At 43.7% G+C, this 25,210-nt stretch overlaps 1 protein-coding gene across 1 annotated transcript; it reads right to left on the reverse strand.

Annotated features, from left to right (window-relative positions):
• LOC310859964 (B-cell receptor CD22-like) lies at positions 1–24,654 on the reverse strand (the record flags this gene model as incomplete). Its single annotated transcript, XM_083766731.1, has 10 exons — positions 24,607–24,654; positions 23,657–23,747; positions 23,016–23,357; positions 22,687–22,914; positions 21,888–22,148; positions 21,471–21,740; positions 1,931–2,191; positions 1,421–1,684; positions 1,004–1,273; positions 1–278 (listed from the first exon to the last, which is right to left on the reverse strand). Exons 2-10 carry the CDS (start codon positions 23,709–23,711, stop codon positions 1–3), a joined length of 2,229 nt encoding a protein of 742 aa, XP_083622857.1. The 5' UTR covers positions 23,712–23,747; positions 24,607–24,654.
• Positions 24,655–25,210: the final 556 nt, after the last annotated feature.

A 25,210-nucleotide genomic window follows, 5' to 3' on the forward strand; every position in this document is an offset into this window, starting at 1 on the left:
TTACTTACAGAGAACATCAATGGAATGAGGTGACGACGTCTGGGATCCATGTTTGTTTGTCCCCCGACAGGTGTACTGTCCGGAGTCTGCACGAGACACGCTGTCCTTCACCAGCTGAGGACCAGTGGAGATAGCTGTGCTTCCTCCGTCTCTGTACCAGGTGTAGGTGTCTACTGGTACTGGAGGGTTGGCCTCACAGCTGCAGGTCAGAGTCACTGTGCTGCCCTCAACCACTTCTCCTGGTGGATTCACTGACACTGAAGTGTTTTCTGGAGGGTCTGTGGAGGAATATTAAGCTCTGTTTACACAAATATATAGGTTACAATATTTTATGTTCTTGGTATGAACGATGACAATAATAATTCATGCTTTTGAATCAAGCAAATAATGCCATATCCTTTTGATCTTAATGAAATGAAAACCTCACAGTGAACATTCAGAGTGACTCGAGGTGAAGTGACTGTAGCGATGTTGTGGCGCATCTGGATATAAACCAGTGTCGTTTTTGGCAGCAAATTTCAATTTTAGTTTTAGTTATAGTCTCTTGAATAGGTTTCGCTTAGCTTTAGTCACATGTTAGTCACCTGGAATGTCTTAGTGTTAGTCTAGTTTTAGTCTCTACAAGCTCACAACTTGTGAGCTTGTAGATCGGCTATTTTCAGCTTGCAACCAAGTGTAAAATGACTTATACCGGATCTCTTGTCCACCAGTACCTTCCTAACATTTTAGTCTAGTTTTTATTTGTTGACGAAATTGTCAATATATATTTAGTCTTAGTTTTAGTCATCATAGCTTATAGTTTTCATTTAGTTTTCGTCAGTGAAAAAGGGTAGTCGACGAACAACTTTTCGTCTTTGTTTTAGTCGACAAAATCAACACTGATATAGACGTCAAAAAGACTAAGGACAAATAACTTTTGACCATATAGTTAGGATATTGTTATATAAATAAATATTGACATTGGACTACATGACATTTTCTTTCTGTATCTCTCTTTACTTACAGAGAACATCAATGGAATGAGGTGACGACGTCTGGGATCCATGTTTGTTTGTCCCCCGACAGGTGTACTGTCCGGAGTCTGCACGAGACACGCTGTCCTTCACCAGCTGAGGACCAGTGGAGATAGCTGTGCTTCCTCCGTCTCTGTACCAGGTGTAGGTGTCTACTGGTACTGGAGGGTTGGCCTCACAGCTGCAGGTCAGAGTCACTGTGCTGCCCTCAACCACTTCTCCTGGTGGATTCACTGACACTAAAGTGTTTTCTGGAGGGTCTGTGGAGGAATATTAAGCTCTGTTTACACAAATATACGTTACAATATTTTATGTTCTTGGTATGAACAATGACAATGATAATTAATGCTTTTGAATCAAGCAAATAATGCCATATCATTTTGATCTTAATGAAATGAAAACCTCACAGTGAACATTCAGAGTGACTCCAGGTGAAGTGACTGTATCAATGTTGTTCTCTGCCTGACAGGAGTATTTTCCACTGTCACTGGGTTGGATGTTAGAGATGGTAAACATCTCATTCTGTGCCACTACAGTGTTGTCGTTTTTGAGAAGGATGTATCTGTGGATGGGTGGATTTGATCCACTGCTGCTGCAGCTCAAAGTGACTGAGTTTCCTTTGACAACATCTCCTTGTGGACTTACTGACAAAACCACATTCTGGGGACCATCTGTTGGAGAAAGAATATAATAGGTGTACTTTTACACAAACTCCTAAGAGGATAATCCGATCCATAATCAGATCCAATCAGATCAATTTTCTGGAGGGTCTGTGGAGGAATATTAAGCTCTGTTTACACAAATATAGGTTACAATATTTTATGTTCTTGTTATGAACAATGACAATAATAATTAATGCTTTTGAATCTAACAAATAATGCCATATCATTTTGATCTTAATGAAATGAAAACCTCACAGTGAACATTCAGAGTGACTCCAGGTGAAGTGACTGTAGCGATGTTGTTCTTTGCCTGACAGGAGTATGTTCCACTGTCACTGGGTTGGATGTTAGAGATGGTAAATATCCTCTTCTGAGCCACTACAGTGTTGTCTCTGAGAAGGATGTATCTGTGGATGGGTGGATTTGATCCAGTGCTGCTGCAGCTCAAAGTGACTGAGTTTCCTTTGACAACATCTCCTTGTGGAATTACTGACAAAACCACATCCTGGGGACCATCTGTTGGAGAAAGAATATAATAGAGAGGATATCAGATCCATTTCAAACTAACCGGGTTAGTTTGAAATGGATCTGATATCCTCTCTATTATATTCAGTATTTTATTGTCTCCACCAGGCCGAAGGCATGGGGAGAGAGTATGTTTTGCACTCCGTCCGTCCGTCCGTGTGTCCGTGTGTCCGTGTGTCCGTGTGTCCGTCCGTCCGTCCGTTAGAAGCTAATCTCGGCCACCGTTAACCCGGTCGATGCCACATTTTGCACACACACTCCCTGGATGCCAACGATGAACCTCTGCCCCAAAATTTCCAGAACGGCCTGTTATAGCGCCACCAGGAGGCCGCTTTGTGCAAAACAAGTTTTTGCACAGTACACCTACAGATTTTGTCCAAAAATCCCGCAAATCGTTACACAGTATCTCCATAGTCATGTGCTCAAGACGGATGTGTCTGATATTTCATATTCCATCCTAATTGGCTAACATTGGCTTTCAAATTTTGCAGGATTGGCCTGTTTTGAACAAAAAACCTCAAATCATGAACGCAGCGTGCAATTTCACGTGAAATCTTTCACGCACTTTCCTACTAGGCTGAGGAATATAGCCCACCCATTTCACATTGCCCTGTTATAGCGCCACCAACAGGTGGATTGTGCATGCGTGCCATCAACACGGATCTGCACCATTTCCCATATTCCATCCTGATTGGCAAAGATTGGAACAAACAAACAAAAAACATGTTTATATTACTCCTAAATATTCCTATCCTCCTGGTGGAGACCTGTGCCCAGAAGGGCACTTTTTCTAGTTTACACTGGGGTTAGTCTAACCCCAGTGTAAATAAAATACTGAAGTAATGAAAAGCGATCAAACTCGTGAGTTTGTATCGCACGCACCAGCGACCATTTTCCACGTTTTGTCAAGAAACAGGGGATACTTTGTAACTAGAATGTTTAGGTCAGCCCCGAATTTCTCATTTGATATCTAAGCCTTGAACACATTTAGGTGTCAATATTTCGTTAAACTACTGGCAACATGAACCATAGTCATAGCTAGAATGGCCTGTAAGTTGTACTTTTACAAACTATGTTTGGAATCATGTTGCTGTGAAGAAACAGCATAGTGGATACTATGCATCCTGTCGTGGATAAAGGTACGAATGAGGGGACACTGCTTGCAGCTTTCATTGAATATGATTCTTCTTTGAATGTGCTGTTGTATTCATTAATTGAATGCATTAAAGACAGAATGGAACAGAGAGAAACAGATTCAACTCATATAAACTCACACTGCACATCCAACCTCACAGCGGCAGACTTCCATGTCTCTTGTCCTTTAACAGCACACTGGTAACGCCCAGCATCCTGGATTTTGGCATGGAATTCTGGGCCGGGAATTTGTTGTCCATCTTTAAACCAGACAATTGGTGGACGTGGTTCACAAGATATTACACAGTAGAGTATCACCACTCCCCCCACTGACACAGTGTTCCCATTCTTCAGCTGTGCAGTCAGTCCTGATCAGAAGAATAAAAACAAGATGGACATCAGTTGCTGAGATGGTCAGGAAAGATTTGATTTTGATTTCATGAAAGATTAAAACGGTACTGTTATTTACCTGACAGAGATAGAGATAGTGTGTAGCTATTGCCACTGTTCCCCCACGCATTATTTGTTGTCTGAAACCTGAAGTAATAACTTCCCATATCACTGTCTCCTATGTTATTGATCCTCAGGGTGCAATCGTGGCGGTTATCACCAATGTATTGAAAACGACCTCGAGGTTCAGAGCCACGGAGAAGGAAATCTTCGTCCTTGTTCTCGTTCTTGTACCACCATGTTTCAGTGACAGCCTGATCATCTGGGTAGTCATATGAACATCCAATATTTACTGATGATCCTCTGAGGACACATGGAGGTGGACTGGTGAAGGTCACTCCCCACGGACCACTACAGACACCTGTACAAGACAACAAAATAAACCCTGGTCAATATTATGATTGTTCTTTTTTTTTATCATATCAGATAATATATATATTTTCTTTTTAACTCAATATTTCATACATTTATCTGTACGTATATGTGTTGAAACCATTTCAAACTGTCCTCACCAGGTACCAAGAGCAGAATGTCCAGGATCACACTGATTTTCTTTAGAAACATCATGGTATCTTGAGGTGAAAACTGACCCACAAGATAAAACTGCAATGAAAACAACCAACTAGTCATGTTACTGTTAAAATACTGTACTCTCTGTTCTGTAATACGATATAAGATAGTAAATAATACATATTTTACCAAGTCTCACCAATGCTAGTGAAATGGTACATAAATAGCCAAGCAATATAGCATTTACTATAAAATACAGAAATAGTATGAATATCATACAGTGTTTATTTCGTCAATTAAAACTAAGACGGAAAATGTTTGTCGACTACCTTTTTCCACTGACGAAAACTAAATGGAAACTAAATACAAACTAAGCTATGATGACTAAACTAAGACTAAATATGATGACAATTTCGTCAACAAATAAAAACTAGACTAAAATGTTAGCAACTAATTTTACAATTAGTTGCATGCTGAAAATAGCCGATCTACAAGCTCACAACGCACGCTGCGACGCGTTGTGAGCTTGAAGTTCAGCTACGACGGCATCAGTAGATCAGTTACGACGGCATCAAGGCCCGCCAAAATACATTTTGTTCGACCAAATAAACTGTAGATTTAGTCGACTAAAATCTTATGATGTTTAGTCACATTTAGTTAATGTGACTAAAACGAAATGCAAACTATTCAAGAGACTATATGACTACAACTAAAATCAAAATGTGCTGCTAAAAACAACATACATAAAGAAAGTCATAGTGCCAGTGTGACGGATGCAGGAATGACATGGCAGGGACTGTAGGAACTATCTTAGTCTTTTTTATTTAGTTTGTCAAACATGTATCAGTATATAAGATACAATCCAGGCTGTCAGTGATTATATCAGCTAAAGTATCATTGCTGCTAAGTTACGGTGAGGTATAATTCAGACATACTCACTTGTCTAGAGATGGTCTGTCCAGTCCAGTGTGTCTACATTAACAGTCATCTAGACACTACTGACAACAGATCAACAACACACACCAACTAAACAGAGAAGTGGAGGTTAAAACCAATATGTTCATTCACTCCCTTCCTTCCTGCTCAGAATACAGAAGTTACTTAGGACATATATATTCATACTGATGACTTTTAGTTCTCTGTATTAATTACTTGTGTGTTCTCTGTATTAATTACTTGTGTGTTGTACAAGCTGATATACTGATGCGGTATGGCATGAGAAGGCCTGGATCTGTACCCCACAATAACCCAGAGACTAATACAAGAACTTAAAAAGGAGAATGAAGGGGAAATCACCATTAACCCATTTCGACCGAGACCGATTCTACAAATGTCTTCTAAATCGTGACAGTTTTCTGAAAACCCCATGTTTCTATGTCAGTGGTTTTATGAAACACCAAGAGGGGTTCCCGCCCAGAATGGGTTAAGGTCATACCAGGGAATAGAATCAGTAAAATCTACAGTGACCATGAAATGAATGATGTCTAATTGACCAGCCTAACGACTGTTTGACAGTGTAGTCTGGGCAAAAGGAAGTGCATTTGCAGAGCTAAATTCTTTGCACATGTGGTAAACCACAGTGAATCAGCCATTAGTTCAGTGGAGTCTGAAGCAGGGTGTATTTAAGGGACTCTGTCCATATGTGTCACACGTCTATAGCCACACTGAGCGGGAGTTAGAGACGAGGTATAAATAAAGGCTGATTATAGAAATGATTGGAGAACATTATACATTGATGATTAAATCCAGACAAGACTGTTCTATATGAATCATAGATGGGCGTCTGTGGCCTATCTAATAATATATATCATTTGGGTGTCCTTCACGTGAAGATGTTTGAGATGTTGGCATTTCAAAAAATCACTTTCACCAAGAAACTCCATTCACACTTTCTGAGTGGTGCAACCACTCCAAGGAACAGCAATGTCCGTGTTGTTCACCTATGTGTCCGCCTATGTAAGTGACGTTAATGAGCACGAGTATGACTATTAGTACCAGTAGGGGCGCTGTTGTGCCAGAAACAGAGAGAGCGATAGTGCTGTACTGTTGCCTGCTAATATATGAGAGAGAGAGAGAGAGAGAGAGAGAGAGAGAGAGAGAGACAGAGGAGGGGGGGGGGGGGAGAGGGGAGTTGCACTACTCAGTTCACACCGGTGTGATTTTTATAATTCAGCTTACATGCTGAATTACGTGCTGCCACACATGCTGCACTTTTTACTTTGAAATGTTTTGTAGTTTCTGTCACACGAACCTGTGCTTTCTATTGTTAAAGAGGACCTTCCCTCTAGAAAAAGGTGGCGTAGTATAGTAGGCATTAAGTATATTTTATTATTATTCCCTCAAAAGTCCCCCCTGCTACATGAGTTATTTAACTTAAACGCCAAATGCATTCTCAATGGCAACAAACTTTGGCATGCTACTAGTCCTATACATACTTGTACCTAGAAACACCATTCAAACCTATTTAGGTTCATCTTACGGTGGACATGTTTCATAGTTTTAGAATTAGAAATTAGAAATATAGTGCTTTCAAATTTGAGAATTGTATAATGGGTCTCAATGGCAGATATTGGCACACCTAGAAACTCCATTCACACTATTTTATAATTCAGCTTATTGTAAAAAAAGAAATCCTCAAAAAGGATGAAATGCCGTCCGAAAAGGATTGGAGGATTTGAAAAAAAGACGAAAATCACTCAGAGACCATGAGTTACAGTCCATGGTCTCGAAGTGATTTTCAAACTTTTTTTCAAATCCTCAAAATGATGAAAAACGGCATGCTATAGTATGCCGTCCGAGACCATGGGCTATCTCGGAGTGATACAAAAACTTGAGCTTGTGCATGCTGACTTTGTCAGTCTCCTATAAGATCACACAGACCCTCCTGAGTCCCCTTGCCCAAGGGCAATTATCCCTGTGGGCAATTGTGCTCAGTGCATCAATACTTTAAGGTGTTTATTTCATCCCCATACAGGCAAGAAGTTCAGCATCATTACTTGTGTTTCCACACATGTGGTTTATATGATTCGTTGAATCGTTGCCCATGTGGACTGGCCTGTGTGTGTCAAACACAGCAACAAATCAGTGAACATAAGAGCTTGATTCAGAGAAACGACCGTGATTATCCTATTGCTGTCCATTTCCGCCTGCCCAGAAGATCTGTTACTCAAACAGCATGAAGCATATTGTATCCATACTCTACAAACCCTTCACCCAAAAGGGCTCCATGATGAAGTGTTACTTACTGTAACATCAATTTTATAATTTGCATGTCCTCATTTATCTAAGGTATTGTTTTTCCAGGGCCCTATTTTGCCCCCCCCCCCCCCCCCCCCCCCCCCCCCCTCACGAAAGTTATTTACTAAAAATGTAAGCTTTATAATTCAGAACTTCTTGCCTGTTTGAGTGAATATCTTTGGTTTGTGTGTGTATACACATGCATTTTTCCACTCTCAATGTCTGTGTCATGAGAGCAGCACCTTTTCCCATAGACATTTCATAAAGTAGCCTATTTATTTAAAGACCTGTAAACCTCGGTCATAGCCAACTCGGATGGTGAAAACTCATGACAACAAATCCAATTTTTGGGCCGAACAAATAACTAGAAAAAAGAAAAACAACAAACCCTGTACCCTGCCCTTTTTTTCTTCTAATTATTTGTTCGGCCCATGTTGTCATGAATTGGCTTTGACTGAGGCTTACAGGTCTTTAAATAAATACTTTATGAAACGTCTATGGGAAAAATGAATTGGAAATTGTCTTCCGGGCCGCTTGTCGGAGGCGGGACTGCGACGCTCTATAATGACTTTTGTCTCTTATTATTATTATTATTATTATTACCAAGTGTCTTTACATAATTTCTTTGTAAAGAAATAATTAGAATTGAATCTACATTTTCTGGGGTCCTTGTGCCTTTAATGCAATGCCTTTGATGTCATCAAATTGATCATCATCACAAGCTGCACCTCTTTTCTAATCACACTCTGTTTAGTGCATGATTGGCTGATTTGTCTCAAATGTTTGTACATAAGTAACTCTGTCAAAATGCTGTGTTATGCCTGAAGAAGGTCCGTACATAGGGACAGAAATGTTTCTGTCATTAATTGTATTATTGATGTGCACTTGCCTATATCTATATGCACCTGTTCCTACGCCTTAACTCTAGTGGTGCGGAAGCTTTTTCCTACAGTCTATTTGCAGCTAAAAATAACGTAAAAATCTATCTTTCAGTATTAAGTTATGGTAGTTTTTGATGAATAAAAATCATGTGTACGTGTGATACATCAGTAGATTGGATGGAGCCCGCACACCACAGGTTTAAGCAAGACGTTCTTTATTGAAATACTGACAACGTTTCGATCTGTTTGATTTCATCAGGTCATGTGAACATACACAAACGTTTGTACTTTTATAATAAGGGAGTGCCCCCATTACCCAATCAAAACACCACATTTTGGTGCCCCTCCCATCACTACAGGTGTGACACGTCAACCCTGAGTGAGTAGGTGGGGACCCAGACATATTGATGTAAATATAGTCTGTTCAGAAGTTTTAGTGCACTAATTAAAAACATTTTAAAACCACTTTTAAAAAACATACTGTTATGTCTCACTGACAGCTGTTCGATGGTGCTGTGCTCATTGCATGTTCCTGCATGCTTGTGATGATTGGGGGGATTTCTGGGATCTAGTACTTCAGTCTGATATACAAGATGAGTGTATGATGTTGCTGCTTCTCCGTTTGTATGATTACTCTGAGTTTGAAAGTAAAGAAGAGTTGTTGCAACACTGTCTGGGAACGGAGGGTCAACGGGTGCTCGGGACGCTGGAAACTGAGCCCGATACGGACTATGACGCCGCCGTGGTGCTTCTACAAGGACATTTCGCGGCCCCGCAAAGCGCTCTTCTCCGACGCTTTTTGTTCAGACAACGACGCCAGCTGCCCGGTGAGTCTGTCCACCAGTATGTGGCTAACCTGCGGGGGCTGGCTGGATCATGCAAGTTCGGCGCGCTGCAGGATGAAATGATCCGTGACCAATTGATTGAACACACAAGCAACGTGAAAGTACGTGAGAGACTGTTAATGGAAAAGGATGAACTGTTGCTGTCCGAGGCTGTTGCTATTGTCTTTAATGTTGAGAGTGCAACTGAGTGTGCAGCCATGTTAACAACACAACAGGTGGCCCCATTCAGCCGTACATCCGACCACTCTCTGCTCCCGCCACCGCCACGCAGCGATGCAACGGACCCTGACTCCACAGCTGTGATGCAACTGGAACGACGTCAGCGGCCCCGCCCACAACCACAACAACAGCCCTGCGGTAACTGTGGGTCTAAGACACATGCATCGAGAGCCCAGGACTGCCCTGCCCGTGGCCAGTCATGCCGTAACTGCGGTAAGCTAAATCATTTTGCTGCTGTCTGTCGCTCTGCCCCGGTCCAGGACTCCCAGTCTGGTCCCACTGTTATCCACAATGTCACCTCGGGTGCAGTGCCATTCAAGTCATGTTCAGTCTACCTCAATGATGTGTGCTGCCGTCTGCTGGTGGATACTGGTGCGGGCTGGTCTCTCCTAAACATGGATACCTACAATAACTTTTTCAGTTCGCTGCCCCTGTCCGCGCCCTCTACTGCCCTGTATGGTTATGGGGGGTCAGGCATCGACCTGGTGGGGTCTCTCCAGGTGACTGCCCGCTATGGGACTAAGACTGTGCCCGGTTGTGTCTTCCAAGTGGCTCGCCGGGGGGCTAACCTGATGGGTTTAGACGTGTTCACCGCTCTGGGGTTCTCTGTCCTGGATACAGGGGGGTCAGCCATTATGACGGTCACCACGCCATGGCAGCAGAAGTGGCCGTCTCTGTTTCATGGTCTGGGTTGCCTCTCTGCTTTCGCCCACCAACCCCTCATCGACCCCTCAGTTAGGTCTGTCATCCAGCCACTGCGCCGCATCCCGCTGGCCCTACGTGACGGGGTCTCAGCGGAGCTACAGCAGCTACTGGAAGCTGGTATCATTGAACCAGTGGATGCTTCACCCTGGGTTTCGAACCTGGTGGTGGCCAAAAATAAGTCGGGGGGCCTGCGTGTCTGCGTGGACCTGCGTGCAGTCAATAAGGCAGTGGTCCCAGACCAGTACCCCCTCCCCACGTCAGAGGAGCTCACGGCTCAGTTCTACGGCTCTACAGTGTTCACTAAGCTCGACCTCAGACAGGGGTACCTCCAGGTGCCTCTTCACCCCAGCAGCAGGAACCTCACAGCCTTTGTCACACATGCCGGGGTGTTCCGCTACACTCGGATGCCGTTCGGCCTATGCTCCGCCCCTAGCTGCTTCCAGAAAGTCATGGTGTCTGTGCTGGCTGGTATACCGGGCGTGGCCGTTTTTCTCGATGATATGGTGGTGCACGGGGCCACGACTGACGTTCATGAACAGCGACTCGACATGGTGTTTGCTGCCCTGGCCAAGCACAACCTTACTCTCAATACTGACAAGTGTGTCCTCTCTGTTCCAGAAATTGAGTTTGTAGGGTTCCGGCTGTCTGCAGGTGGCATAACTCCATTTAATTCCAACTTGGACGCAATTCAGGCCATCCCAGACCCCAGCTCAGCTTCCCAGGTTGCCTCATTCCTGGGCATGACCGGCTATTATTTGAAGTTTCTCCCACAGTACTCTGACACCACAGCCCCTCTGCGTCGGCTGCTGCGCAAGGACGAGCCTTGGGTGTGGTCTCGGGAGTGCAGTGATGCTGTGCGTGCCCTCAAGACGCAACTTACTTCTTCCCCAGTGTTGGCCCACTTTGACATAGCCAGCCCCACCCTCGTGACCTGTGACGCATCGTCTATAGCTATAGGAGCTGTGCTGTCGCAGATCCAGAACGGGGTCGAGAAACCAATCGCCTTCGCCTCCCGGGCCCTCAACCCGACTGAGCAGCGGTACTCCGTGGGCGAGCGAGAGGCGTTGGCCTGCATCTGGGCCTGTGAGAGGTGGCATCTCTATCTCTATGGCCGCTCTTTCACTCTCAGAACTGACCACCAGGCTCTTACGGCGCTGCTGTCCACGTCCGGGACAGGCCACAGACCACTCAGACTACACCGCTGGTATGACCGCCTCCGTCAGTACAATTTTGATCTGAAATTCACCCCGGGCAGAGACAATGTTGTGGCTGACCTGCTGTCCCGATCTGTCCCCGCCCCGGCCCCGGCCCTGCACGTCGACACTGACTGTATTGAACGGGACATTATTAACATGTTGCATGCGCCCCTTCAGGCCACTGTCTCTCTGCAGGAGCTCAAGGACGCTTCTGAACAGGACCCCATCCTATCTGCCCTCCGCACATACGTTCACGATGGCTGGCCTCATGTGGTCCCGGGGGAGCTTGCTGCGTTCTCCCGTGTGCGTCAGGAGCTCTCCTGTTGGAATGACACCTGTGTGGCACGTGGGCTGTGCACAGTGATCCCTGGTGCCCTGCGTGCACGCGTCTTGTCCATGGCGCACGAGGGCCACCTGGGCATCGTGAAGCTGAAACAGCGCTGCAGTTACCTGGTGTGGTGGCCAGGGATAGATCGAGACATCGAGGCTTTGGTCAAGGACTGCGCTGCCTGCCTTGTGAGTGGCAAGACAGGCCACCAGCCACCCCCTCCCCTGCAGCCTCTCGCCTGGCCCTCTCAGCCCTGGGATCACCTGCAGCTGGACGTCTGTGGTGAGATCCACGGGGTCCCACACCATCAGCGCTTCCTGATGGTTGTCTACGACCTGCACTCAAAATGGCCGGAAGTTACCCCTACTGGTTCTGTGACCTCTCGGGTCCTCACCGACTTCCTGGACTCTCTCTTCTCCCGCTGGGGCCTTCCCCGGACCATCACAACGGATAATGGCCCCCAGATGGTGTCCGCTGAGTTCACTAACTACCTCCAGAGCAAGGGTATCCGACACGTGCGCACTGCATACTACCACCCCCAGGCCAACGGTGGTGTTGAACGTTTCAACCAGTCTCTGAAAAACGGCATCAGGGCGCACAGGGCCCAAGGATGCTCGTTTTCCCAGGCCCTCCGTCATACTCTGCTGCACTATAGAGCCACCAAGCACTCGACCACAAGCGTCTCCCCGGCCTCCCTCATGCTGGGCCGGGAGCTCGCTTTGCCCCTTGACAGGCTCCGTTCCACTACGCCCGTTTCCCCGCCCCCTTCCCCTGTGGTTAGAGCCTCGGTCTCCCGTCAGCAGGCTCAGATGAAGCGCCGCTACGATCAGTCTAAACGGGCCAAGGAGCCGCTCATCGCCGCCTCCGACTGGGTCAGGGTCCGTCGGCCTCACCGGGACAATAAAATGGCTTCATTCTGGTCCTCCCCCCTTCAAGTTGCTCGCCAGCTGGGCCCCGCCACCTACCTCCTCAACGATGGCTCTCGTTGGCACTCCAGCCGTCTTCGACAGGTCCCTGCTCCTCCACGCACGGCTGTTGACACGCCTCGCTCTGTGGATTACGCCGTGACTGCGCCTCTCTCTGTGGATTATCCCGTGGCTTTGCCTATTCCTGCACAGGCCTTGGACATTCCTGGGCCTGCTCGGCCTCAGGCCTGTGCCACTCCGCGTCCTGCTCGCGTGCGTTCTCGCCCTGCCCGCTTACAGGACTTTGTGTCGGGACTGTATGCTTGAGTTTTGCCAGGGGGGGGGAAATGTTATGTCTCACTGACAGCTGTTCGATGGTGCTGTGCTCATTGCATGTTCCTGCATGCTTGTGATGATTGGGGGGATTTCTGGGATCTAGTACTTCAGTCTGATATACAAGATGAGCGTATGATGTTGCTGCTTCTCCGTTTGTATGATTACTCTGAGTTTGAAAGTAAAGAAGAGTTGTGTTAACCTGTGTCATGGTCCACTGATTCACAAACACAATACATACATGTATATCTATACTCAAATTCATCGGTACATTAAGGTACATCACGCGTGATACATGGAATGGACATAGAAGTCTCTCAGAAACCCACTTTTTCGTGTAAAATCCAGCAAATGAAATATCCCCCAGACTTTGATTCTCTCAAATGCTGCACCTACAGATCTGGTCAATAGTATTGTTATGTTGACCCTATAGAGGGTATGCGCATGCATGCTTAAAGTGAATGGCACATAGAGTGGCAAAGCAACAGGCAAAGTGAGTTAAACATTGTTTAATGTTGTTTAATGCAATCAGATAGGACTTTTCTGTTTGGATGTATGGGCTGTCAAGGCCAGAAAGTAGTTTCTTGCCACTCAGTAGGCATTCCTGCATAACTTCCGGGTTTGATGATGATGTCACACGCATATCCTCTATACTGGCTGACCTGCCAGTGAGGAACCCCCACCAGGAGGACGTATCATAGTGAGGAACCCCCACCAGGAGGACGTATCATAGTGAGGAACCCCCACCAGGAGGACGTATCATAGTGAGGAACCCCCACCGGGAGGACGTATCATAGCGCCTCCACTCCTCCAGTGAGGAACCCCCACCAGGAGGACGTATCATAGTGAGGAACCCCCACCAGGAGGACGTATCATAGCGCCTCCACTCCTCCAGTGAGGAACCCCCACCAGGAGGACGTATCATAGCGCCTCCACTCCTCCAGTGAGGAACCCCCACTGGGAGGACGTATCATAGCGCCTCCACTCCTCCAGTGAGGAACCCCCACCAGGAGGACGTATCATAGCGCCTCCACTCCTCCCATTCCACATTCCCAGCTGAAGAGAACACTCCAGCTTGTAGAAGTGCATTGACAAAGGTGAGGTGTTTTGTATTGAATGTGTGTAAGAAGTCATTGTATGTTCTTATGAGTCATTGTATGGGTTTGTATTGTTATGTGTTTATTGCTCAAAAAATACACCCATATGTTTGGGTGATCATGTAATGTCTTCAAAAGTTCATAGTGAACTTTTGAACCAATAAATCCCAGTTTAATCAATCCTCATCCCCCAAATTAAATCATCTGTTGTTGAACTGAGAAAACTATAAATATTACACGGCTTGATGATCAAGTTTAAATTCAACAGATCTTGAGCCAGCCTTCTGGAATACAGCCCTGACATGTCTAAATCAGTGGTTCCCAAAGTGGGGTCCGGGGACCCCCAGGGGTCCTTGAGGGAGTTCTAGCATGATAGTTTGGAACCAAATGGACCCTTATGGGTCTGTAACAAAGTGAGTGTACAAACGGAACCTAATGGACCCGTTTTAGGGTCCATTTGTACACTCTCAGAGTTAAACTAACATAGATTTTACTGTACAATATAAATTGGGGTCTCAGAGATAGAAATGCCATTAAATGGGGGTCCGTAGTCTAATGCATGTCAAACTGGGGGGTCCTTGAAATTAAACGGGTTGAGAATCACTGTTAGAGCTGTGTAAAATATTCTCTTATGAGAGGTCCCTGGCATATCTTTTCAAATGGGCTAATTATAGTGTCAATTTGGGGGTCCTTGACATGAAAAGGTTTGGGAACCACTGGTCTAACTAACATACCTAACATGGAAGGGATAAATAATGTCTGCCTATAGTTGGTTGTACTGTTCCTGCCAAAGTGTATGCTGAACTTCAGCTCAACAGCGAGCTAAACTCCACTTCCCATAAAAAGAACGACAGAATTGTGACGTAAGATTGTTCTTTACTGTAGATTCTTCATCTTTACAAGTCATGGAGTAAAAACTGAAACAAACGTAAAATACAATACAACATGTATGAGTGCAGTTGTCCTGTTCTTAATTTTACAGTAGCTTAAGTTGTAAATACAATCCTTTTTTAATCCAAAATTACCATGAAATCTTTTTTTTTTAACATTAACTAAATTATGTAAGAAATTGACGTTCACAAGTACACAATCATGAAATACAATACATTCCAATGAATTCCAACTTACAGCATTGCCTCATGGTGAAGATTTGTAGAAGTTAGAAAGGAAAAGCATCACATTTAATTGTTGCACAGAGAAGGAGTGGGTGCACTCTCTGTGCTGCTTCTAACACAAATGATGTTTGCAAGCCCACACAGCTGATTACTATCCAGTGCAATCATCAAACTCACACACCTGCCTTAACTAGGTCAAATGTCACAGTGGCCTCTTCTGAACAAGAAGGCATTTCCATGTAAGGGTCCTTAAGTCTTTCAAAAAATAAAGCCTTTCTAAACATTATAACGGCATACAATATAAATGACATTATAAAACAACACATTGGTCATTGTCGGGAGATAATTCAACCTCTCTGTGTGAGAATATACCACATGTGTCTTGGCACTAAGGTAGGCTACTGCAGTGGTTCTCAGAGAGGGAGAGCGTCAGTGAAGTGGCTCTGTGGCTGCGATGTGCTCAAAACAGCTGATCTGCATCAACAGGTTGCAAAATGCCCCAAACAGGTCCCAAAACATGCTACTTCTAAATGACTGCTCCCTCTCACTTCTATCCAAAACAATCGCAGTTACCGCGAAAGCTCAGAGCTATCTGTTGCCTCCAAGACGTTGCTGTTCAAAACCATAATAAAAAATAAATTGTGTATTTATTTGAAAGGGTGGCAGCCTGTGCTCAGGGGTAGAGAGGCTGGTAGAGCAGACGGATGGGAACCGCAAGGATGGAAGGTTTCCTAGTTCGATTCCAGGGCCGGGCTCCTCCAGAGTTAGTGTCCAATTAGTGTCCTTGAGCAAGACGCTGAACCCCTCCCGATGTGCAGGTTGCTGCCTCACTGTGCCTTGTGTGGTTTCTTCCACCCCACCGGTGTTATGAATGTGTGGGGGAATTTGGATGAAAGCGCTTTACACAATTTTTATTTCATTTATTTTTTGATGAAAACAATGCTGGCATTGTAAACAGTCAACTGTTAAAAGCACTATGACAAATATGTCATACAAGTCACAATGCATTGCTCTCAACACACTTTATGCCCAACTGCTCCCCCATGTGGTCACTTGGAGCAGCACACTGCTGGGTCAATGCAAAGAAGTAATGTCACCTCTGGGATTACTGTACTGTACTGTACTGTACTGTACTGTACTGTACTGTACTGTACTGTACTGTACTGTACTGTACTGTACTGTACTGTACTGTGCTGTGCTGTGCTGTACTGTTCAGATAAATATGCACTGCGGTTAAGATAAGTTGAGGGCAGGAAGACAGTTAAGCTCCCTTTAAACATGTAAGTATCAAAAGCATCTGGTGTTAATTATAGGGTTTAAACCTACTACTGTCAGTAATCGTGTTGATACAGTATTCAATCAATCAATCAATCAGTGGTTATGGAATCAAAAGTAAAACTATAGGAAGTACTTTTCATTGTACAAAGAAACAAAACATAAATTGCGGTAACTACTACAGTATATGCATCCCATGTCTATATGCACATCATACATACTGTACTTAATCTGCTCATAAGCAGAACAGTTCCTGCCTGCAACTCCTTTGCGGTTTTTATATAGAATAAGTTAAAAGTTCATACACACTCAGCCATGGACCGAGCAGAGTCACTGTACTGGACTCATTTGAAGATGGAGATGTTGAGGTAGGAGTTGAGTAACAAAAGACAATGCTATATTGACAGTATTGGCCGTCTAATCTCTGAACAAAACCTTAAAAATGTGAGGCACATTCTACTATGTCGCAGTAGTTTATTTAATTTTTTAAAAGATATTTTGGGGGGCTTTTCTGCCTTTTAATTGATAGCGAACACTAGAGATGAACAGGACAAAGGGAGAGAGACGGGGTGAGACGTTCAGGAAGGGGAATGGAGCCTGTGACGTGACGTCAGGCAGTTGTGTTCCTCTAGTCTAGACCAGGGGTGTCCAAACCAAGGGCCAGCTGCACCTCCTGTTTAATACTGATTAATATAACAAAGTCACATACAAATGCACCACATTATTATAACCATTTTATTTAACTACAGTGCGATATCAATTAGACTTGTAGTGACATAATATGAGGATAACAGACGCTAAATTAATACAATTACAAGCAGTCACAAGATGTGGAAATTCACAGAAAAGGGATTGCACCTGTTGTGCCACGTAATAAACAACAATGCAACAATGTCCAATCAGGTGCAAGTCTCATGCATACATTTGAAATGTAATACATCAAGTACTATGAGAACATCAAGTTGGCAAACATCACACCAACATTAACCAGTCAATGTCAACTAGATCTAGACCATGAGAAACTATAGTGGCCATGAACAGCAGGTGATATAAAAACAACTCGCTAGTATCACACCACCGTTAGGCTAATGCCACCATCAGGTGTGAGTTAAGAGGTGTCTTCTATCTACTTGTGATTCTCTGGTCTATGTGACTCTGTCCCAGAGAGCACTGAGAGGGCAGAGGCCCAAAAAAAGACAATGTAAACATTAAAATATATAATATTGATAACAGCTATTTTTACAACATGGCATTTGTTTTTTTTGTTTTTTTTTTGGGGGGGGGGGGGGGGGGGCACTTACGCAAAAGAGCAGGTGCCAAAAGATGGAGGGAATTGACTAAATGAGACATGCAAATAAAATACACTCAGCATTACCTCCACTTCCATTATCAAAGAGTTTCATCTTATGTTGATTCTTTGATGTTTCTGACATTTGCATAAAGTGCATCAGCTGCAGGTTGAGGTCTTGATGAGCATGTGACTGAAACATGAGTTGAAATCATCTGATTAGAAGCTTTGCAGAATGTGGGCCAACAGTTTGATGAATGTGAACTGTTTTTATCTCTCAATTGGTTGCCAGACTTCATTGAGTTAAATTCTCATTCCAGCTTAATAAATCATAATATAGTGATTATCTGTTTACTGGCAATTTGATCAACAATGAATAACAGTATGACATGATAATATATTTAAACAGTATACTGTACCCATTGGAACGTGATGAGATCGATCCAGTACGTCATAGACGCTCGTGGTGCCTAAGTGGACCAATTGTATATTTTTAATTTGATTTCAAACATTACGGTGATGGACTTATTGCCAGCTAATGTTTTACATTAAAGTATTTTAATTTAAACCTATTGAGACGTGTTCTTAATAAGCAACATGATTGGTTCAAAGACTGACCGTGTTGCAGTGGGCAGTACGTGTCATCAGAAGACCCACTTTGATTGGTCTGCTGGTGTCCAGCTGAGCCCTGATTGGTTCCCTGAGGCTGAAGGGGTCTGTAAGGAAGGGGAAAAGAATAAATACAAAATAAATATATATATACACACACACACACACACACACCCTAACACACACACACACACACACACACACACACACACACACACACACACACACCCTCACACACACACACACACACACACACACACACACACACACACACACACACACACACACACACACACACACACACACACAGTATGTATGAGTATGGAATCTAAAGTCATGTCCGACATACAAAGATCAATTAATGCTTTACTTACTTGACACAACATCGATCTGTTAAGAAACAAAAGAGGAAACAAAGGCCACATTCAGTAAGTAGTTTACATCTTTAATGCTTCACATTGCTCACAGCCGAACGGCTTAAAGATCACAGATATGTAAGCAGGAGCCTGACCATTTAGGGTTTTAAAAACAAGCAGCTATATCTTAAAATCTATTCTGAAACCCACGGGTATAGTGAAGGCCAAGGGCTGCTAGGACTGCTGTAATGAGCTCACTTCTGTTTTTGTGAGCCAGGAGCCTGGCAGCTGCATGCGTTCTGTATCAGTTGTAGTCCTTGAATATTCTGCTCACTGATACCCAAATAATGTGATGCATTTCATAATTATTCTATCAACTCAGTGGCCTTGTGTTTAGAGTTTCCACCCTGAGACTGGGAGGTCAGTTCGATCCCCGGCCGGGCCATACCAAAGACTCTGAGAAATGCGACCCAGTGCCTCCCTGCTTGACACTCAGCATCAAGGGTTGGATTGGGGGTAAATACCTGCGACATACTAGCGTCATGTCCAGGGGGTGTACTTGTACATCAAGCTGCCTCATGCTACAGTAACAGGAGGTAGGCTCTTGCCCCTATGGGCCTCATGGCTCGGCAAGGCTTACTTACTTATTTCATAATTCCTACAAGCTGAAAGCATGTGGACATTTCTGCTAACTTTGGGCATACATTTACATCAAGGTTGTTTCGCGTTGGGGTCTAATAATCACCATGTCAGGGTTTATTTCTCAATAATGACCTGCTCCCCATTGATTATTCCTTGTGTATGGGAAGCCTTTACTGCTTCTCTAAATGGCTGCCTGGACATTAATGACATACCTTTGCACTTCTTCCAGAGACACAGGCCCAGGATCAGCAGAAAGATGGAGATTCCAACTGAGAGAAGTGCGTAGAAAGCGTAGAAATATGGAGTGTCCGGATGGTTGTTGTCTGCAGCAGAATAATGAGACACATATTCCTCTTAGACGCACATTAAGAGCTGTGAATCTATTTTAATGTCAGTCATTTCAATTCAATTCATTTCAATAATTTGAATTTATGCTAAAAGTAGGGAGGGTGCATCATTGAAAATCACACACTACATATACTGGTATACACGCACGTATGCACACGTGCACGCACGCACACACACACACACACACACACACACACACACACACACACACACACACACAAACACACACACATGTGCAGGAATCCCAACTTCTCCGCCCATTTGCATCGAGTCTACCAAAGTATTAGGTGGGAATGTGACCTTAGTTGTCTGGTTACACAGACTGTAAAGTACATGTTATTACAATTATTCTTACTACTAGACCTGTACGTCCCGTCGGCCACCGGCCTACTTGAGAACGATGCAACTTGGGAAATAATAATACCCGTTGTAAACTGACTGTGAAAAGTTGCCATGGCAATCAATTGGCTGAGGCAGAGGCTGGGAATTGCACAGGTTTTACAGGACTTAGGCTGATTAGGCCCACTGGCAGAGCCTGACCAGAGCCTTTTGTGGTGGTTCTGGAGAACCGTGGGTCCGCCCGACTCGATACCGGGCACTGCACTAGCTGTGCGGGTGTAGAATGCGTGTGTCGAATGTGAAGCCGGTGGGGCAAACGGTTCTCGTTACGTGCATTACAACCGTACACACACTCATGCACACATGGTCACACGCACGGTCCTCTGTCTACTCACTTGTGACCCCTCGCAGCAGCACCTCGGTAGAGCTGCTTCCTCCTCCCAGTGAGTTCCTGGTGTGACAGACATACAGTCCAGCGTGGGAGGACTGCAGAGAGGCCAGAAGCAACACCGGTCCTGACCCTACCTGGACCAACGGGGAGCTGGAACCAGTGCTCTTGTACCAGGTGTAGTCGTCTACTGGAGGGTTGGCCTCACAGCTGCAGGTCAGAGTCACTGTGCTGCCCTCAACCACTTCTCCTGGTGGATTCACTGACACTGAAGTGTTTTCTGGAGGGTCTGTGGAGGAATATTAAGCTCTGTTTACACAAATATAGGTTACAACATTTTATGTTCTTGGTATGAACAATGACAATAATAATTAATGCTTTTGAATCAAGCAAATAATGCCATATCATTTTGATCTTAATGAAATGAAAACCTCACAGTGAACATTCAGAGTGACTCAGGTGAAGTGACTGTAGCGATGTTGTGGCGCATCTGGATGTTGTTTTTTTTGCAGCAAATTTCTGTTTTAGTTTTAGTTATAGTCTCTTGAATAGTTTTAGCTTAGCTTTAGTCACATGTTAGTCACCTGGAATGTCTTAGTGTTAGTCTAGTTTTCTACAGTTGATTTAGTCGACTAAAATGTATTCTGGTGGGCCTTGATGTCGTCGTAATGACCGTTTTTACACTTGCTAAAAAATAGCAGATCTACAAGCACGTTGTGAGCTTGTAGATCGGCTAACCAAGTACAAAATAACTTATACTAGATATCTTGTCCACTAGTCCCTTCCTAACATTTTAATCTAGTTTTTATTTGTTGACGAAATTGTCAATATATTTAGTCTTAGTTTTAGTCATCATAGCTTATAGTTTTCATTTAGTTTTCGTCAGTGAAAAAGGGTAGTCGACGAAAAAAAGAATCGTCTTTGTTTTAGTCGACGAAATCAACACTGATATAAACGTCAAAAAGACGAAAGACAAATATATTTTGACCATATAGTTAGGATATTGTTATATAAATAAATATTGACATTGGACTACATGACATTTTCTTTCTGTATCTCTCTTTACTTACAGAGAACATCAATGGAATGAGGTGACGACGTCTGGGATCCATGTTTGTTTGTCCCCCGACAGGTGTACTGTCCGGAGTCTGCACGAGACACGCTGTCCTTCACCAGCTGAGGACCAGTGGAGATAGCTGTGCTTCCTCCGTCTCTGTACCAGGTGTAGGTGTCTACTGGTACTGGAGGGTTGGCCTCACAGCTGCAGGTCAGAGTCACTGGGCTGCCCTCAACCACTTCTCCTGGTGGATTCACTGACACTAAAGTGTTTTCTGGAGGGTCTGTGGAGGAATATTAAGCTCTGTTTACACAAATATAGGTTACAACATTTTATGTTCTTGTTATGAACAATGACAATAATAATTAATGCTTTTGAATCTAACAAATAATGCCATATCCTTTTGATCTTAATGAAATGAAAACCTCACAGTGAACATTCAGAGTGACTCCAGGTGAATTGACTGTAGCGATGTTGTTCTTTGCCTGACAGGAGTATGTTCCACTGTCACTGGGTTGGATGTTAGAGATGGTAAACATCTCATTCTGTGCCACTACAGTGTTGTGTTTGAGAACGATGTATCTGTGGATGGGTGGTTTTGATCCAGTGCTGCTGCAGCTCAAAGTGACTGAGTTTCCTTTGACAACATCTCCTTGTGGAATTACTGACAAAACCACATCCTGGGGACCATCTGTTGGAGAAAGAATATAATAGAGAGGATAATCAGATCCATTTCAAACTAACCCCAGTGTAAATAAAATACTGAACTAATGAAAAGCGATCGAATTCGTGAGTTTGTATCGCACGCACCAGCGACCATTTTCCACGTTTTGTGAAGAAACGGGATACTTTGCAACTAGAATGTTTAGGTCAGCCCCAAATTTCTCATTTGATATCTAAGCCTTGAACACATTTAGGTGTCAATATTTCGTTCAACTACTGGCAACATGAACCATAGTCATAGCTAGAATGGCCTGTAAGTTGTACTTTTACAAACTATGTTTGGAATCATGTTGCTGTGAAGAAACAGCACAGTGGATACTATGCATCCTGTCGTGGATAAAGGTACGAATGAGGGGACACTGCTCACAGCTTTCATTGAATATGATTCTTCTTTGAATGTGCTGTTGTATTTATTAATTGAATGCATTAAACACAGAATGGAACAGAGAGAAACAGAGTCAGACAGAGAAAGACTTAAGAGCTCACATGAACTCATATATACTCACACTGCACATCCAACCTCACAGCAGCAGACTTCCATGTCTCTTGTCCTTCAACAGCACACTGGTAACCCCCAGCATCCTGGATTTTGGCAGGGAATTTTGGGTCGGGTACTCGTTGTCCATCTTTAAACCAGACAAGTGGTGGACGTGGTTCACAAGATAATTCACAGTAGAGTATCACCTCTCCCCCCTCTGACACAGTGTTCCCATTCTTCAGCTGTGCAGTCAGTCCTGATCAGAAGAATAAAAACAAGATGGACATCAGTTGGTGAGATGGTCAGGAAAGATTTGATTTTGATTTCATGAAAGATTAAAACGGTACTGTTATTTACCGGACAGAGATAGAGATAGTGTGTAGCTATTGTCACTGGACCCCCACCGATTATCTGTTGTCTGAAACCTGAAGTAATAACTTCCCATATCACTGTCTTCTATGTTATTGATCCTCAGGGTGCAATCGTGGCGTTTATCACCAATGTATTGAAAACGACCTCGAGGTTCAGAGCCACGGAGAAGGAATTCTTCGTCCTTGTTCTCGTTCTTGTACCACCTTGTTTCAGTGACAGCCTGATGATCTGGGTAGTCATATGAACATCCAATATTTACTGATGATCCTCTGAGGACACATGGAGGTGGACTGGTGTAGGTCACTCCCCACGGACCACTACAGACACCTGTACAAGACAACAAAAAATAATAAGGAACAGCAATGTCCTAACCTATGTGGCTATGTGACTGACTACAGTATGTCCCACTGTTTAGAGTACCACTAGGGGCAGAAACAGAGAGAGAGAGTTACTGTTGCCTGCTAATTACAGAGAGGAGGGGGGGGGCAGGGGGAGAGGGGAGTTGCACCACTCAGTTCACACGGGTGTGATTTTTTCATCATATCAGGTAATATTTAACTAAATATTTCATACATTTATCTGTACGTAACCAACTATGTGTTGAAACCATTTCAAACTGTCCTCACCAGGTACCAAGAGCAGAATGTCCAGGATCACACTGATCTTCTTTAGAAACATCATGGTATCTTGAGGTGAAAACTGACCCACAGCATCAAACTGCAATGAAAACAACCAACTAGTTACTGTTAAACTACTGTACTCTCTGTTCTGTAATAAGATATAAGATAGTAAATAATACATATTTTACCAAGTCTCACCAATGCTAGTGAAATGGTACAGTACATGTCTAATAGCCAAGCAATATAGCATTTACTATAAAATACAGAAATAGTATGAATATCATACAGTGTTGATTTAGTTTTGATTTCGGACGGAAAATGTTCGTCGACTACCTTTTTCCACTGACGAAAACTAAATGGAAACTAAATAAAAACTAAGCTATGATGACTAAAACTATAAGACTAAATATACTGACAATTTCGTCAACAGATACAAACTAGACTATAAAATGTTAGGAAGGGACTAGTGGACAAGACATCCAGTATAGTTGCATGCTGAAAATAGCCGATCTACAAGCTCACAACGCAGGCTGTGACGCGTTGTGACCTTGTAGTTCAGCTACGACGGCACCAGTAGATCAGTTACGACGGCATCAAGGCCCGCCAAAATAAATTTTGTTCGACTAAATAAACTGTAGATTTAGCCGACTAAAATCTTATGATGTTTAGTCACATTTAGTTAATGTGACTAAAACTAAATGCATATATTCAAGAGACTATATGACTACAACTAAAATCATAATGTGCTGCTAAAAACAACATACATAAAGAAAGTCATAGTGCCAGTGTGACGGATGCAGGAATGACATGGCAGGGACTGTAGGAACTATCTTAGTCTTTTTTATTTAGTTTGTCAAATATGTATCAGTATATAAGATACAATCCTGTCAGTGATTATATCAGCTAAAGTATCATTGCTGCTAAGTTACGGTGAGGTATAATTCAGACATACTCACTTGTCTAGAGATGGTCTGTCCAGTCCAGTGTGTCTACATTAACAGTCATCTAGACACTACTGACAACAGATCAACAACACACACCAACTAAACAGAGAAGTGGAGGTTAAAACCAATATGTTTATTCACTCCCTTCCTTCCTGCTGCATACAATGCAATACAGAAGGTATGACGTATATATTCATACTGCTGACTTTTAGTTCTCTGTATTAATTACTTGTGTGTTCTCTGTATTAATTACTTGTGTGTTGTACAAGCTGATATACTGATGCGGTATGGCATGAGAAGGCCTGGATCTGTACCCCACAATAACCCAGAGACTAATACAAGAACTTAAAAAGGAGAATAAAGGGGAAATCACCATTAACCCATTTCGACCGAGACCGATTCTACAAATGTCTTCTAAATCGTGACAGTTTTCTGAAAACCCTGTGTTTCTATGTCAGTGGTTCTCAAATTGTTTCATGTCAAGGACCCCCAGAATTATATGTATTTGGCCGCCCCGACCCCCCCCCCCCCCCATCTGAAAATATGTTGTTCCAGGGAAGATTTGTGTCACATTTTCACGATTCTTTCAAAAATAGCAGACCTACAAGCTATCTAT

This window comes from Protomyctophum parallelum (assembly GCF_964188405.1).
Source record: "Protomyctophum parallelum genome assembly, chromosome: 6".
Lineage (NCBI taxonomy): Eukaryota > Metazoa > Chordata > Actinopteri > Myctophiformes > Myctophidae > Protomyctophum > Protomyctophum parallelum.